Source organism: Maniola hyperantus, chromosome 20, assembly GCF_902806685.2.
Source record: "Maniola hyperantus chromosome 20, iAphHyp1.2, whole genome shotgun sequence".
NCBI lineage: Eukaryota > Metazoa > Arthropoda > Insecta > Lepidoptera > Nymphalidae > Maniola > Maniola hyperantus.
The window spans coordinates 5,891,164-5,908,970 of record NC_048555.1 but is presented as its reverse complement, the minus strand read 5'-3'; the positions used below and the strand labels follow the sequence as shown (position 1 = coordinate 5,908,970).

General features: G+C 37.5%; 1 protein-coding gene across 1 annotated transcript in view; it reads right to left on the bottom strand.

The window, feature by feature from the left end:
* Window positions 1-13,005: 13,005 nt before the first annotated feature.
* Window positions 13,006-17,807, bottom strand: part of LOC117992078 (G-protein coupled receptor dmsr-1) — a 45,978-nt gene continuing 41,176 nt past the window's right edge. The window contains exon 7 of the mRNA XM_034979734.2: window positions 13,006-16,221. Coding sequence (XP_034835625.1) covers window positions 15,998-16,221 — 224 coding nt within the window. The 3' untranslated portion in view covers window positions 13,006-15,997. The remainder of the gene's footprint in view (window positions 16,222-17,807) is intronic.

Sequence of the window (17,807 nt, the reverse complement as noted above, 5' to 3'; positions counted from 1 at the left end):
CAGTAATACACTAACCAAATTCCTAAATAAAATAACCTTTTATTTTTTTAACTATAAACCTAGGCATGAGCTAGAATGCAATCACAAAATTATAGCAGATGATGCAACCTTAGGTGGAGCGCGCCTGCCTAGGATAAATTCACTCTTCTTTGAAAATATTGTAGCTGGCGGGGAAAAGGGAAGCCGGAAGGGCATTTCACATTCTATTATTACGCATATGCGTATTATAAACGGGCCGAGCACAATTACACAATAACTAAAATATACGTATACGTTATCATAAACGGAAAAAGTAATTGAAATACTAAGTCCTTACGTAGCGTAGGTGGTAAAATTAAAATCCGCCCACCTTCCCCTTTCAGAGTTGAATATTACATTCTGTCATGTCTATGTGAAATATTGAATTTTTTTACAGAGCAGGTATAATTTGATTCTTCAATAATATTTTATCCGCAGAAAATCTCGGAATTATACATTATTTTCCCCGATTTTCAAAGCATGTATCAATTTCATTGAAGCGATCTGTGATTTGGGTTGTTTACGCCCTGAAGTTACCAAGCGTGAAGTTATAATATCTAAATGTATAGAAAATACGTACTTTGATCATTTCTCGAACCTACTATCGTCCAACCTTTTGAAGAGTTACAAACATAACATACTCGTATTATTATTTTCTCATGTTATTTTTGTCCTTATTTACATACAATACCTACTGTATTCGGAAAACTCAAAAATTGAAAAAAAATTAATTTTAGTTAAGTTTCTAAAAATCAGTTCTCCTTGCTTCGAAGAAGGACAAAAGCTACCGGTGGTCAGGTCTCCAGAGCTCAAAACTTCCTCACAAATCCTCAAAATCTCAAATTTAAGGGGGCGGACTGAAATCCGAAAGGTCAGCGGTTCAAACTCCACCCGTTGCACTATTGTTGTACCTAAGCCTAGCTTAAAACTTTACGCTTAGTTTGAGTGGAAAATGGGAACATTATAGTCATGATAAACTGGCTAATATTATTCTTTTATTAAAAAAATATCACAATGCGTCTTTCTGTATCCGTTACTTAATAAATCAACCGCCAAGCAAAAGCTGTTGTTTGTGGTCAAGTACAAAGGACTCTGACTTTTACCTGAGCAGTGGGTAATTTTATCTATCTACATTTTTTAAGGGAAGCGCGACGGCATGGATAGGTATCTGCATCTGTGACGTACACATGTCACACGTACTAATCCACACGTTCCTCCAAGCCTAAAATTAAACCATTAAATTAGCCGAAGCCTAAATTGTCAAAACCAAATGCAGGTTTACGTAATTCAGTATGTCAGTGGCCTAATCTGCAAGTGATAATGGGATAATGCGCTCAACCGTAAATCGAACTAAAATGTGTGTAACCGACTTACACAAAACTGTCATCATTTTCCTAATTGCATTTCATCATGTAGGTATTAGCATTATGTGTCATGTTCAGACCAGCTAGGTATCCGATAAGTGGGCCGTGAGTTTTTTTAGCCTTTTTCTATTCTATGACAAGTTAACCCTTGACTGCGATCTTTGATTGATGATCATGAAGCAAGATTGTGTCATATTCAGATCAGCCAAGTTACTCGTATAGCCGATAAGTGGGTCGTAAAAATTTTTGAGCCGTTTTCTATTCTATGACAAGACGTCAACCCTTGATCGTTGGTTGATGATTACGGAGCTAGTGCTAGATGCGGTCTGTAGTTGACCACTTCTTTAAAATAAATAATAAGGACTATGATATCAAAATTAATGACGTCCTTCCTAGCATCTCCAGTTATGTATGAAAATTTCCTCCTAGTTAATAAAGTAAGTACTTAGGCTATATTTCAAAAGTAACGAGTAGGTTTTTGAAATTTATAGGGTGCTTGACTTTATAAATTGCTTTCGTTGTAAAAAAAATGCTCGACTTAAATATTTTGAAGTCAGTGATAGACGCTAACAATCTAATCAATCTTAGCTTGACGGTTTGAAAAAAGGTTCTAAAATTGCGTTTTCCGGCAAATATTTATGCGAGTTAAGTAGAGATAGACCATTTCACGGGTATGACGCGAAATATCAAGCCTTTTCATTAAGTAAACTAATTTATAGTGTACAGCCCCCCAATTGTGTAAGGATTACCATTTCATGGCTATCGCAATCATCAAGAAATTCTGCCCTTTGATTGGTTGATTCGCTGTTTACATTTTTTCACAGCCAATCAAAGGGCAGAATTCTTGACGATAGCGATAGCCATGAAATGGTTATTCTTACACAATTAGGGGGCAGGTCAGCTATAATCTATATAACTTTGTGTGTGTGGTTTCGGATTGACTATGCTGCGTAGGCCCACTGGGCCACGTAGGCTACAGCGTCACCGAGGAGGATGACGAGTGCGAAGCTTCGCCTGGGGGTGAGCCCAAGGGCTCGAAGAAATAATTATATTAGGTTCGTAAGTAATTCTTTTGAATGTTAGTTTAGGTTTATATGTATTTATTTTAAATTTTAGGTCAGTCTTCTTCAGGCTGTGGTAGTAATTAATAATAAGTAGGTATATAGGTATTTTTCAAAATGTTACATTAGATATAATTTATTTTTTTAAGAAGTGCATATTATGTTACACTAGCGTATTAGGAATAAGCCTGTAAAGCTAGATGTAAGTGTTGCAAATAAAAAAAAAAAAAAAAAAAATTCGAGAGGTCAGGAGGCATAGCTACCTTACTTATAATTTGTAGTAGGTAGGCCTGTGGAAATAACGAAGCAAAATCTCACAGTTTGAAAACTATTACAATCCAATCAAGCTTTTTTTTTCGTGCGGACATAGTTAGACCCGAGCTAGTACCCTAAAGAGCGTGAGAGCAAAAACACTCGCATCGCTTCGTGATAGAAAGAGAAAAACATCTAAGTAGTTAAATTAATGTAGCAAACGATTGTACCTACGAGGGAAAATTTACTTTCCGTAAAAACCCACCTGCTATTGATATTGATCATAATTCCTAGTTAAATTAATGTAGCAAAAATGATTGTAAGTGCAAAAATTTAAAAATTTCACTTTCCGTGAAAAATCTGCAGAGAAAGGAAAAATACTTTCACCAAATACAAATTATATCTCTACGAGCACAGGGAGTATAATGGTGTTACTAGATGAGGAAAATTCAATCCATTACCTTAGGAACATGAAGGAATACTAACATTTTCGAGAAAACAATAGAACTTCACTACACTTGATAGACTCAAATTCTAAGCGTATGTATGTGCTTAGAATGTAAGATGATTAAATTGCTCGCAAGTATACTTATCATATTTCAAGACTAGTTAATCTTGTAGTTGTTCTTCGAGTTTTGCGTTAGTGTGGCATTATTCTTTAGTGTAGGTAAATGAAATCTTAATATCTAAATATATAAAAGGAAAAGGTGACTGACTGACTGACTGACTGACTGACTGACTGACTGATCTATCAACGCACAGCTCAAACTACTTGATGGATCAGGCTGAAATTTGGTATGAAAATAGCTATTATCACATAGGCATAGGCTAAGAAAGGATTTTTGGAAATTAAACCCCTAAGGAGGGGAAATAGGGGTTTGAAATTTGTGTAGTCCACGCGGACGAAGTCGCGAGCGTAAGCTAGTATAAAATAAAAAGCTGACTGACTGACTGACTGATCTATCAACGCACAGCCATCTGTGTTTGTAAATTTACATGCTGTAACCGCCTATAATTTGAATTATATAATAACTTAGCACCTAGTATTTGAATAATGTAATTTTTTTGTATGAGTCTGTTGGTGGTTCAATAAAATAAAACTACTAGCTGATGCCCACGACTTCGTTCGCGTGGAATTAGGCTTCTTAAAAACCCCAGAACTCTTTGATTTTCCGGGATAAACCATGTCACTCTCCGTATCTTTAACGATATCCATGCAAAAAATCATGTCAATCCGTTGCTCCGTTGCGACGTGATTGAAGGACAAACCAACATACAAACACACTTTCGCATTTATTATATGGGTAGGTACCGATGGGTACCGACTACCGATGTACGTACCCAGTATTGGATTGGATTGGATGTATATTCATACATCCAATTATTCTGTGTAAATGGTAAAAAATTCTAACCTTAGCACCGCATACCTTTAAATCTGCATAAACAGTTCTTGAATTTACGGTCGTAAAAGAACAAAATTTATATTCATCTGCCCGCCGTAAACAGTTCTGGCGTAAATATTTTCTCTTTGCAGTCAGCTATAAGTTACTGCGAAAAGAAACTTCCCTTGTTTTTAAACTTCGATCCTCAATTGCTGAAATGACAGTACCTATGCCCAATTTTGGGTATTCTTTCAACTTAGGAGTGCCCACTCTGCACACTTATCATGTCGAGGCAATTATAATATTATTTATGAATTTCTCAATGACAAAGTTGCGTGGAAGCGACCGGCTGAGCTTTCAGCTGTTGCCCTGGTGATGGTGTTGTGTATTGTTATATAATACTAGCTTACTCCCGCGACTCCGTCCGCGTGGACACAAATTTAAAACCCCTATTTTACCTTCTCAGGGGTTAAATTCTGAAAAATCCTTTCTTAGCTAATGCTAACGTCATAATAGATAACAGCATGCCAAATTTCAGCCCGATCCGTCCAGTAGTTTCAGCTATACGTTGATAGATCATTTAGTCAGTCAGTCAGTCAATCAGTAAGTCAGTCAGTCAGTCAGTCAGTCAGTCAGTCAGTCAGTCAGTCAGTCAGTCAGTCAGTCAGTCAGTCACCTTTTCCTTTTATATATTAGGAAGATTTTAACTTTTCGTGATTTGGAAAGATCAACTGCTGAGTTTCTAGCCGGCAAGACTCAGTAGAATCTGCATTCTGAATCGGTGGTAGAGTCACACTCACCAGGCTACAGTACGCGGCAGAAAGTATAATGTACTTATATCGACCTTTAGAATGGCAATTTGGTAATGAAACAGCAAAAGTAAAATCTTATTTTTCCATCTTGGACTTATATTATGGGTGCATGTTATATGCAAATAAGATGTACTTACAAGAGTCACTGGCATAAACAAAGATAAGTTTTGTTTTCAAACTCAATCTTATGGACAGAGTGAATTGGCATCGTCTAGGCAGGCTCTACCTTAGTCTTAGCACTCGCCCGGACCGGGTTAGGGCGGGGGCTGTGCGGGTGATATACCTACTAAAACTAAGGTGCGATGGCGTTTCGCTCTTGACTGTAACATAGCCCACCGACCGACTTCACCTAATAACTCGTAATGGACGCCAAAACAGAGTGATGTTTATACAAAGCTATTAATATCCCAAAGTGCTTTTCTTTTGAGACGCCAAATGGTTTCCCTTTTTTAATTACGAAATGACATTGTAAGAAGTTATTTCGAGTCCATGGGGAATCAATGATGTATTAAATACTTAGATTTCATATTTTCATAGGTATATGTACCTACTAATATTACAAACAAGCTGAAGGACGCGACTTCATATGCGTGGATGTAGGTTTTTCAAAAATCTCGTGGGACCTCCTTGATTTTCGGGTATTAAAAATAGCTTATGTCCTTCCCCGGGAGGCAAGCTTACCTTTGTATCGAATTTCGCCAAAATCTGTTAAGTGTATGGGCCGTGAAAAGCTAGCAAACAAACAGATAGACAGACACGCGTTCGCATTTCTAATATTACTAGCTTCTGCTCGCAGCTTCGCCCGCGTGGCCTACAGGAAACAAATAGCATTTTTCAGAAACAAACATTATAACATCAGAACACGCACCCTCACCAGCACCGAATAACACATATAACAAATATCAATTTTCGTGCAAATAACTTGAAAAATGAGTCTCAAAATGACTTTCATACAAACTTCCATCCCCCATTTAACCCACTTAGGGGTGGAATTTCAAAAAATCCTTTCTTAGTGGATACCTACTCTTTGCAAAGAATAGACCCTCCAAATTTCATGTCTTTAGGACCAGTGGTTTAGGCTGTGCGTTGATATATATGTCAGTCAGTCAGTCAGTCAGGACTTTGAATTTTATATATACAGATAGTATGGAAGGATGGATGGATTTCATGGTCAAGAAATTCATAAAAATCGATACCTAATTTCCTTTACCATTAAAAGCAGAATATAATTGTCTATTTAAACCTATGTGTCCGTTTTATAGAAGATAGACACTACAAATAAGTAGATAGGTAGGCAATTATTCAGACATTCAATGAGAAAATCTTCAAAGTTTTAAGTCCCGGATTTACTATTCAACAGACCGCCGAAGGCGTTTTTTAATGATTTCAAAAAGACGGGAATTGAAATACTGAAATTTTAGCAAAAAAATTGCAGAATTGAAAGTTCTTTGAAATGAAATATTGAAAGTCTAACACTTTAGAACAGTGCTTTAAAGTTGATGATTAAATTTGAATAAAGTAAATGAATAAGCCTTCAAAACAAGTCGTGTCTAGAATGAAGTTAGTATAACAGATGAAAATAAACATCTTTCTATGCAAAGCATAGTAAAATAAAGAAGAAATGGCTAGGTATTTATTTTCATGACTGGCTTCTAAAGCTCTAAAGGAAAAATAGCTCTAGTATAAGTTTCCAGAAGTATCTTTTACCATAAATGCCGTACAAATTCTGGTAAGCGATCACCACTATGCAGAATGACGCAGTCATAATATAATGCATGCTTCGGAAATATTGTCTTTTTTTTCCACTAGTGTGGGCTCTTTCAAGAAGCTGGTCATGGATTATCTTAGGAATAATATTACTATATTACACTAATGGTAGACCATACATACATGTTATACCTATGATAAAAACGAATAAATTAACTATTATGGCATCGATAAGTATAGTTCTTTAAGACGATTTTTAAATATGGGCAAGGATTTCGAATTCCGAATATTTTTGGGCAGAGCATTTTACAGTTTGTAACATATACTGTAAAAGATTTCCCGTAGAATTTTGTGCAGTTACGTGGGGTTTGGAGTTTGTTATCTGTGGATGAGCGCAACTTCATGTCGCGATCGGCAGCACCAAGAAAAATGAAGCGATCTTTAAGGTACGAAGGAGTGTGGTGTGGGGAGCATAGAGGATAGAGAAGAGTAAGGTGAGTGCGTGGAAATCCCGACGCCGTCTAATTGTCAACTATATTATACTATACTATATTATATTATTACTGTTTTTTATCTAAGCACTGCGTGCTACTGTTTATTGATCCGAATAAATAAATAAATAAAATAAAAAAATTAAAATATTGTTTGTTTGCATGACTAAAATAAAATAGGTTTTTATCTGATTGAAGCATTGATGTTGGAATCCCCCTCTTATTCTAGGGTTTGAAGTGAAAATTTTACCGATCAAACCTAGAGAAGATAGACTTAGACGGTACCGCGCCCCAGCTTCGCAAGAGTAGTTTATTACAATTTTCGTATGTATCTCAAACTTATAGCCTTTGTCACTATAATGTAACTTTCTACTGGTGAAAAAGCTATTCTATAATATGAACGCCTTTTAGCATAAATTATACGGCTTGAGCTTTGAATCCTTTTGCCGTCAAATGCATCGCCTTCGGGGTCTAAAATAGCCTACATTTCACAGGTGACGAGGGTAGTGATTGGCAGCTCTATTAATAGCTACGTTGACATTTCATGAGATATCACACCGCCCTCGCATCTATTATTATTATCTGCTATATAATCATATTATATACTTAGCTTAACTTTTAAATAGGAGTCAAAGGAGTAAACTAGTCATTGATGTTGGTATTAAGTAACATGCTATATAAAACCGCCGAGTTTCTTGCTGGTTCTTCTCGGTAGGAAAGGCATTCCGAACCAGTGGTAGATGCATTTGACGATTCAAAAGTAGGTACTTGTAAAAGTTTAATTGAAAAAAAATAAATTGTTATTATTTATTTATTTATGTGGCTTTGAGTTCCTAGTGTAGTGGACAGCTGTTTTGGCTGAGACTCATGTTCTCCCGGATTTAAATCACGGGTTGAGTCAAAAATGGTCTTTATGTCTTTTGAGTTAGAAAGCGGAGTTACACCCTCATGTTTCGAAGGGTATATAAATCTATTAGTCCTGTTCCTGATTTCTTCCGGTCTTCTCAGACTGCCATCCTATCGGTCTATTAGAGTGAGTGAATATGGATTGAACCTGTGTTTGCGCATATACTTGTCTTTGTCCCATGTCCCATTGGCTTAGGTGGTTATTGACTTATATATTACTTCTTAGTAGACATTGACTTATATTTTACTTAGTATGGACAGGGCCATTGAACAAACAAAATGGCACCGACTCTCACAACCTCAGTGACGTCTGGATTTCAAAGGAGTCGTTCATTAGTATCTAAGAGGTGGCGCTGATTTATTTGGTTCCAAAACGGTGAAAAATTTTGTTCGCTTGGGCATATCTTGTCATTTATATCGATGGCTGTGGACGAAATTCAATCAAAAGTTTGAACACTACAATATTTATCAAGCAAAAAATAAACTTCAAAATTAACACAAAATGAATATTTATGTTTAACAAAAAAAACTACGTTTCAATTAGGAAGAGAATTTATTGGATTTTTCAGAGTTAACGAAGAAAAACTGCGGTCGGAATCTCGACAAGCTCATAATTACTGACAGAAACAAGTGGTAAATGGTAATAATATAGATATGGCTACGTTTACGAATAGACTAGGGATATTTTACGGGTTAGAATTTGTTTGATTAAGGGCTCGTTTATAAAGATATGTGTACGACCCTACAGTGGCGTGCAACTCATAGAGGCATAAAAGCGCTACTTACCCAAGAAATAGTTAACTCGGTTGAAATTACTCAATACTCATTATTCTTTGACTTGCTTACCTAACTACTGCTAACCCTGGCTTTAAACCCTATGCACGCCACTGCGACCCTAAGGTACGAGCTTTCCTAGTTAGAGGTCAGGATTCCAATGCCTATTTTACTGAGTCTCACTAATAAAGATTTTCTAATTTTGTAATTCTCTCAACCTAGACGGTATTCCGCGACAGATCGAGATGGAAATCAGAGTATGAGACGCGGGGACGGACGCCCTGCACACACATGATCCGTCACCCGCACTCGCCCGCACCGGGATACTATCATCATCATCATCATCATCATCATCATCATCATCCTCATCAACCGATAGACGTCTACTGCTGGATATAGTCTCTTGTAGGCACTTCCAAACGCCATGGTATCGCGCCGCCTGAATCCAGCGCCTCCCTGCGACTCGCCTGAAGTCGTCCGTCCACCTAGTGGAGGGTCTTCCAACGCTGCGCCTTCCGCTGCGAGGTCGCCATTCCAGTATCTTGGAACCCCGACGTCTATCGGTTTTCTGAACTACGTATATGCCCTGCCCATTGCCACTTCAGCTTAGCAACCCGTCGACGTCGGTTAGGTACTCTAGTTTTCACGTGGCATCAATCGCTTGGCGGCTCGTCACGCGGCGGCCAGCCACGGCATAAACCTCTCCTTAGACCAGACCAGACCATTACCAAATTATAAATTTACTAAATGCCGTAACCGGGATTCGAACCAGTGGCCTCTCAGGACCATAGCACTCACCACTGCGAGATAATCGCTCCTACAAACACACCAAGACAGAGCTATTCAACGATGGTCTGCAATAATTCCCTTTCGTACATGCCCATGAATAAATCCATATATTCAAGGTATTTGTGTAGCACCATCTTGATTATAAGCACATATTCCGAGATATTCCATTTATGAGCCAAATACACCGTGAGCTAGACGACTATAGTACAACAACAATACATATACTAATTTCTACAGCCCCTAAATAATATTACTTACCTACATTATTTTTACTGGACTATGATAGTATAGGGATAGACTAACTAAGCTGTAGGTAACTAAGTCAGTATAAAAGTAAACGAAAAAAAAGTTGAAATAAATCATTGCTTAGAAAAAATAATTTTTTTTTTAACTATTTAAATACGTAATGTTTGTCTGATAGTAATTAGTATGCGAAAGTATGGAGGATTTTATTTTTGTAACTTTATCTTGTTTTTCTTTTATCATGTTTCTAATGCAACAAATGGCTTCACGTTGATGCGTGTTTATTAATAAACACGCATCAACGCTGAGATTTCGAACACCCTTCCAGCATCAGTTTTCCCCTCCAAGTATAATATACCTTTAAGTCAAGAGTGAATAGGCATCTTCTAGGCAAGCGTGCTCCATCTTAGTCTGCATCATCACTTGCCACCAGGTCTGATTGCAGCTAAGCGCTGGTCTATAAATTAAAAAAAAACCGGTCAAGCGCGAGTCAGGCTCGCGCAACGAGGATTCCGTAGTACAGTCGTATTTTTCCGACATTTTGCAGGATAATTTAAAAACTATGATACATAAAAATAAATAAAAATCTGTTTTAGAATGCACAGGTGAAGACCTTTCATATGAAACCCCACTTTACTTTGAAAATTGAAAATACTAATTCATGACCACAATTTAATTTTTTTTGTGTGATGTAACCACAAATTAACGGTTTTCAGATTTTTCCCCAAATGTCAGCTATAGTCAAAGTCAAAGTCAAAGTCAAATGATTTATTCCAAATAGGTAATTAATAACTCTTTTTGATGGTCAGATGTTGGATTTCTAAGATATAGTGGTGATAATTATTACGCAAACTTAAAACTAAAGCTAAGAGGGTTCCAAACGCGCCCAGGTCTGAGAAGAGCCCATAACAAACTCAGCTGAGCTATAAGATCTACCTACCTGCCAAATTTCATGATTTGGTCCCTAGGTCAACGGGAAGTACCCTGTAGGTTTCTTGACAGACAGACAGACAACAAAGTGATCCTATAAGGGTTCCGTTTTTCCTTTTGAGGTACGGAACCATAAAAAACACAAAGATGACGAGTAATACACTGCAGCATAATTTATGTCACAACCTGTCGCACATAACTACATAAATATCAGGCCGTCATTAGGGTTCACATGGCAGATGCACGTGTTACTGAAAATAGACGCACCCTTCTTAGCACTTATTTTATTTTTGTTGTTTCTTATAACTAGACATTTCATTTACACATTTTATTTAAAAAGTTAACTGTTAGTATTATAATAAAGAGCATAAAAAGCATCAAATAAACCTAAAGGTATGATACAAAATCTTACATAAAATTCAATGCACGGAATCACATTAATGCAAAGTACAATTTACGTTACATTTAAAATATTAGGGTATAAACAGACAAGCGACCCGACCCGATGCATTTAGATGCTCCGAGCCCTCTTTGATTTTCTGGGACAAAATTAGCCCATATCCATTTCCGGGATGTAAATAATTATCATTGCACCAAATAGAATATGATGCCCGCACGATAACATTATGATGAATACGATTCATCCACGTGGATTTTGTTTTTGTTGTCATCCGTCCTCAAGAACGTCTGGCCCTTCGTCAAAATTGGTTAAACTATATGAATTAGCTCGCATACAAATAAATAGACACTTTCGAGATTATAATATTAGTAAGATGGATTTCTATTGTAGCTCGCCTGCGCGTTTTTAAATGTGACACGGTGTGCTTCGATACGGTCTTAGAGACAGAGTGAAGCCACACGATGCGTTGCGTTAGCGGCGTGGCGCGGTGCCTGAGTGGTGCCGCTTCGTCATCCTCCATAGAAACTGTACCATGCTACACGATGCGTTAGAACGTCGTCCGAAGCCGCACCGCACGCGCAACTGACTTGGGACCAGAGAGACGTGGAGGGGAGGCGTGATACAGTGTAACGCCATACTTTCTGACGAAGCGGCAACACAGTGCCCGTGTGGCACCTAATACTCAAACCTACAGTGGTGTGGCATCGTTACGCACCAGAAACGCATCGTGTGGCCTCCGTCTTATGAAAATTATGTCTTATATCTCTGTTGCATCGGGTTAGTCTCTGCTCTGTTGCCACCCTTAGCTTAGCTTAGTTCCGACATCAATGTTTCCACCCTTTTACACGGCTTAGGATATATTAACATAATAGCATACATCATAATGCCGGGACAATGGGCCTATATGCATACAAATGTATCAAAAAGCGTTGTATTGTCCGCGAAAATTATGCTAATTTTCACAACATACTTCTTGGGGTGAGGCCGCCTGAGTGACGCGCGTTCTGCGGAGCGTGCAGCGTGCATTACAGTTCACATCACATACACAGCTTTCAGTTAGTTTTTACATCTGGTCCTACGTAGCATTCTTTTTTACAAACATTAGTATTTGAAAATTTACGAGTATGTGACTATAACAAAAAATAAATTATTTTTTTGCACTTAATCACCCTCAGAATGAGAACAGTTTAGGCCCTCAAGGCCTATTAGCTCTAAGATATAGTGTAGAATAGTATTATAAATTATAGAGGACGTAAACGCTGTACCTACTATATGTTATTGTAAAGCACGACCTAGGATTTACGCTTTTACAGTAACATAATATATGCCCCACTATATTTACCTACTGATACTTCCATTATCTATTTACATATTTTTTGTGACGTATTAAAAATCTTTATAGCAATGATGCTTTTACTATACCTATACAAAATAAACTTGCGATCATAGCATCCGGATCAGTTATTAAAATGAAAAATGTTGTGACCGACCCAGATTCTTTGCTCGCAAGTTTAGTACAACGATAAGTATTTATATTATATCCCATTTTACCATCCCGCCTCTTAAATTCATCTCCCCTAATGAAAGTTCCATGAACGGTTCACACAATGCTCACAAACAAGCAAGAATTAATGAAAGCTTTACGAACTTCCAGAAGTTTTCATGAAACGTTTTATTGGCTTTCATGAAAGGCCTTAATGAAAGCTCTTTTTGAATTAATTTATTTCACTTTAATCGCATCAAGTATAAAACAACAACAAAAGTCATTATCATGATCAACCCATCGCTGGCTGACTGCAGAGCACGGGTCTCCTCTCAGAGTGAGAAGGGTTTGACCATAGTCTACCACGCTGGCCAAGTACGGATTGGTAGACTTCACACACCTTTGAGAATATTATGGAGAACTCTCAGGCATGCAGGTCTCCTCACGATGTTTTCCTTCACCGTTTAAGCGAGTGATATTTAATTTCTTAAAACGCACATAACTCCGAAAGGTTCAAGGTGCGTGCCCGGGATCGAACCCCTAACCTCCCGAATAGAAGGCGGACGTCCTAACCACTAACCTATTCCCGTAACTTCGACTGCGTAGATTTTGCTTTTATTGATAAAAGCAAAATGTACAGGATCAACAGGATGTTGAAATCCTGTTGAACTTTCTCAAAATCATCAAGTAAAGAAGAACAACAAAAGTAAGTACCAATTAAATTATATTATGCTCTCGGGTATTACGCGTCTTCGTCTGCGTAGATTTCGCTTTTATCAAGATCATGTTGACCTTTCTTTAAATTATTTCAATACCCTATAAATAATATAAGATAGAGAGAATATCAGTACCTTTATTATAAATGCGAAAGTGTGTTCGTTTGTTGGTTTGTTGGTTTGTCCTTCAATCTCGTCGCAACGGTGCAACGGATTGACGTGATTTTTTGCATGGGTATTGGGTATAGATAAAGACCTGGAGAGTGACATAGGCTACTTTTTATCCCAGAAAATCAAAGAGTTTCGACGGGATTTTAAAAAAACCTAATTCCACGCGAATGTAGTCGCGGGCATCAGCTAGTAATATAAGAAATAGATCTGTTCTATTCGGTCTGCTCATACGTTATTATTATGTGACAGTTACTAGTTAGTCAGTAATTCGGTATAGGTACCACTTAGTACACAAGTTGAGCACTATAAAAACTTTCTTACAAAGGGAAGTATGTTACTAAGTAGGCACATAAAGATAGTTTGTTTATGACACATATAGTACGTGACAGGTCGAGATGGCAATCGGGGTATGAGGCCGGGGAATGCCCCGTACACCCTTTAATCGCCATCTCTACCTGTCGCATACTATTTATACCTTCCTTCCCCTCTTCATAAGAATAAGAATACAACTTTACAGTCAGAAAATTTAACTAAAGTCCTTTATTGTATTAAATTACTTTCATTAATTAAAATACTAAAAACGAATGAAACTTAAATCAATTTCACTCTCACGGCGCTTATAAATTTTACCGTAATTTGTTAGCGTTTAACATCACAGCAAAATAAAGTTTTTGGAGGCTACAAATAAAGGCGTGGGCACATAGCACATAATGGGGCGAAGGAAAAGAAGAAAGAATCTAAATATACAAAAGGAAGACGTGACTGACTGATCTATCAACACACAGGTCCAACTACCGGATGGCTCGGCCTGAGGCATGCAGATAGCCATTATGACGTAAACATCTGCAAAGAAAGTATTTGAGAATTCAACCTCTAAAATAAGATGAAATAATGAAGATATCCACATTGTGGAGCACGCGATTTAGGGATGATTTATGCTAGACCATGTCGTGCCCGAGCCCTGCGTAGCGCAAGGCTGTGTGACGTATTTTTTTAGTTAAGTTAACCATGTTAAAAATGAGTAATATTATTTACCCTTTCTTCTCCAACTTTAACTACAGCTCGTGTCAAGAGTCGGTATGAAAATACAACGGATTGGAATCGTTGGATCTTTCTAATTTCAGTTCGCTGACCACAATGGTCGCTATTGAGGATTTTCACAAGTCCTTGTACTGCAAATTGTACCTACACGCTTTTAGTGAGGCGTTATTATGCCATCGCGTATTGATGCCGTCGTACGTCTTGTTTGTCCAGGCCTTAAAAGTTTTCGGACGCTCCTAACTAATAAATTGTTACTCGACAGCGGCATCAATCTCCTCCTGTAGTATTTATTAGTGTTTGTTTTACATTTTCTTGGTGCTAATTTTTTGTCTGCGATCTCACCCGGTGACTGGTGGTAACTAATACTGTGAAGTTTAGTGGAAGAGGACTTGATCTATTGAGCGAACTCTAACTTACTTTGCTCAGGCTTTACTTAGAATTAAAACAGGACAGGTGTATATCAGAGTCATAAATCTGTGTTAGTTTGAGCAAGGTCAAAGGAGGAAGTATCGTTGAATTTCTCATCTATGTACTGTGAGTACTTACTTACTAATCTTTAAAAAAAACAAAAAGTAATTTTTCATATTTTTCTGCTAAAATATAGTAGTTAACGAATTTGCACAGTAGGTACTAAAATCACTACCCATATTATACCTAAATACGAAAGTGCGTTTGTTTGTCCTTCAATCACTTCGGAACGGATCGAGGTTATTTTTTGCATGGTAATAATAGCTAAAGGCCAAAGTGACAGTGACTAGTGTAAGACAAAGAATTCTCTCAGGATTATAAAAATTAAAGTCACGCGAACGTAGGCGCGGGCATAAGCTAGTGAAAAAAAACGCTCATTTTCTTGTATTTATTGGAAAAGGTTTTCCGCCAATTACTTGAAACAGTCCAATACTTGTTCAGAAGTAATTGAACATGACTCAATTAGCTGAGCACTACTTACCTAAACTGCCGTCAATGCATCGATCTATTAAGTGGACTGATTCTAACAAAAGACATCAACATTCTAGGTTTTCCATACATGTTTTTAATTATTTAGTTTTAAAAGATGACATATACGCCCAGTAGATCGGTTGATAAACGTTGATGACAACGATAACATTATAAGCTTATAAAAAAGTTATTTTCAAAAAAACTACTTCAAATATAGCTATGACTATCGCCTGACTTCAAAGTAGATACTTACATAAATAAAAACCATTGTTTTATACCTACTTTGTACCTAGTAACATTTGATGTTAGTTTTTTGGAAGGAACTTTTTTGCTGTTTAGTGAAGTTCACATTACTACGGTTTTGTCGTAGATGATCAAAATAATTAGTGAACCTCGGACCCCCCAAACAGAAGGCTGTCTTAACCATTAGGCTATCACCGCTTCTGAACCATAACCACTGTGTATTTTTTTTACTGTCCATAATTTTAAACCAATACCCCCTCGGGCTTACGTAAGTTTCATACAAAAGTAGTTTGTAGTTCGGTATGTGAGCTAGCGCGCTGGGCGGGCGCACATCGGTTCCACATGATCTGGCGAAACGTTGTCCTGAACTGCTTGGACATGGCACAGTATAGAACGAAGTTGATAGCCCCGTTCAGCAAAGCGAGTGCGTCCATCAACTCGCCGAAGAGATCGTAGCAGAGTTTGAAGAAACACCGGCCTAGTATGCCACTCATCAGACCTGCATAAAAAAAGGTTTATCTATATATATAAAAGGAGAAGGTGACTGACTGACTGACTGACTGACTCACTGACTGATCTATCAACGCACAGCTCAAACTACTGGACGGATCGGGCTGAAATATGGCATGCAGATAGCTATTGTGACGTAGGCATCCGCTAAGAAAGGATTTTTGAAAATTCAACTCCTAAGGGGGTTAAATAGGGGTTTGAAATTTTGTAGTCCACGCGGACGAAGTCGCGAGCATAAGCTAGTTTTCAATAAAAATTTTGTGTGATTAGCGCCGCCCATTAACATTTACAGCACCAGAGCAACCGCCAATCTGTTGCCGACCTTTCAGGAATTCGTTGGTCCGCCCCTTGAATTATCCCATATTGTTATCTAGTGGGAACACCGCCGAAGAGTGTTGGTCCCACAGTTTCCATGAGCGTGGAAAAAAGGATCTGGCTCAACGGGAGGTCAAAGTGCACCAGGCACCCAGCAGGTGCAGATTACAGTAAACTTAGATTATTATTGTATTACAGTAAACATGGAAGTAGTGTAAATATTTATTTCTTTGAAAAATGTTGAAGCCTTGATTCTAACGAGCAGATAAATGTAGAGTGTATTTTAAAACATCTATTAGATAAACTATAATATAATTAGGGATAGGTAAATAGACAGACTCTCAGAAAGATGCGTCTCGCTTTTATTGATAATACAAATCTTTTCCCAACGGCTATAACACTCCCAGAAGTTGTTATGATATTGCCACAATAGAAGCAAAAGCTTGTTCTCACTTCAGTGTAAATTTATATCAATATCATGTTTTGGGTTCCGAGTAAATTGTTTGCAAAGCTTTGATATTAGACACTCGTATATATTCTGAGTTGAGTCCATGTAAAGTTCAGAATAAGAAAATATTTCTTGGTTCATAAATAAATAATAAATCACTCAGTCACTCATTTGCGTTGTAAACAAAATTGTTCTTGTACCTATAAACAAAATTATGTTACGACTACCTACGTTAAAACTCTACAGTCAAAGGAAATGGTGAAAGGTACTGAAACGTAGTCATTGATATTATTACAAATGCAACTGCAATAACTCCAGCTAGGTACCTATACTCTGATTTTGAATTCGGTGGAATTCTGACGTTGTCATTTTTATACATCAGGGGAGTTATTTGTATGAAAAACAGTGTGACCACAACTTGAAGTTCGATTTTACCCCAAATTACATTAAATCCCTATCAATATAAAAAGCCCTAAGACATAACTTCGCACTAAAATAGGGTGCAATCTTTAACAGTGGAAAGTGAAAACTGGCAGCAATGGGATCGGTTGATTTGAGGATGTAATCTTGACTTACAATTTACATGTTAAACATTTCTAAGTTTATTTTTATTTCCTTTTAATTTTAATCATCTTGATGTGCCTAAAAGTACACGCTTATATTATGACTAGCTGATTCCTGCGACTTCGTCCGCGTGGATTTACGTTTTTTAAAATCCCGCGGGAACTCTTTGATTTTTCGGGATTGTTGTCGTTGCTTGGTACCTACAATATGAATTCACTATGAACACTTCCTGAATCTTGATAACCCAG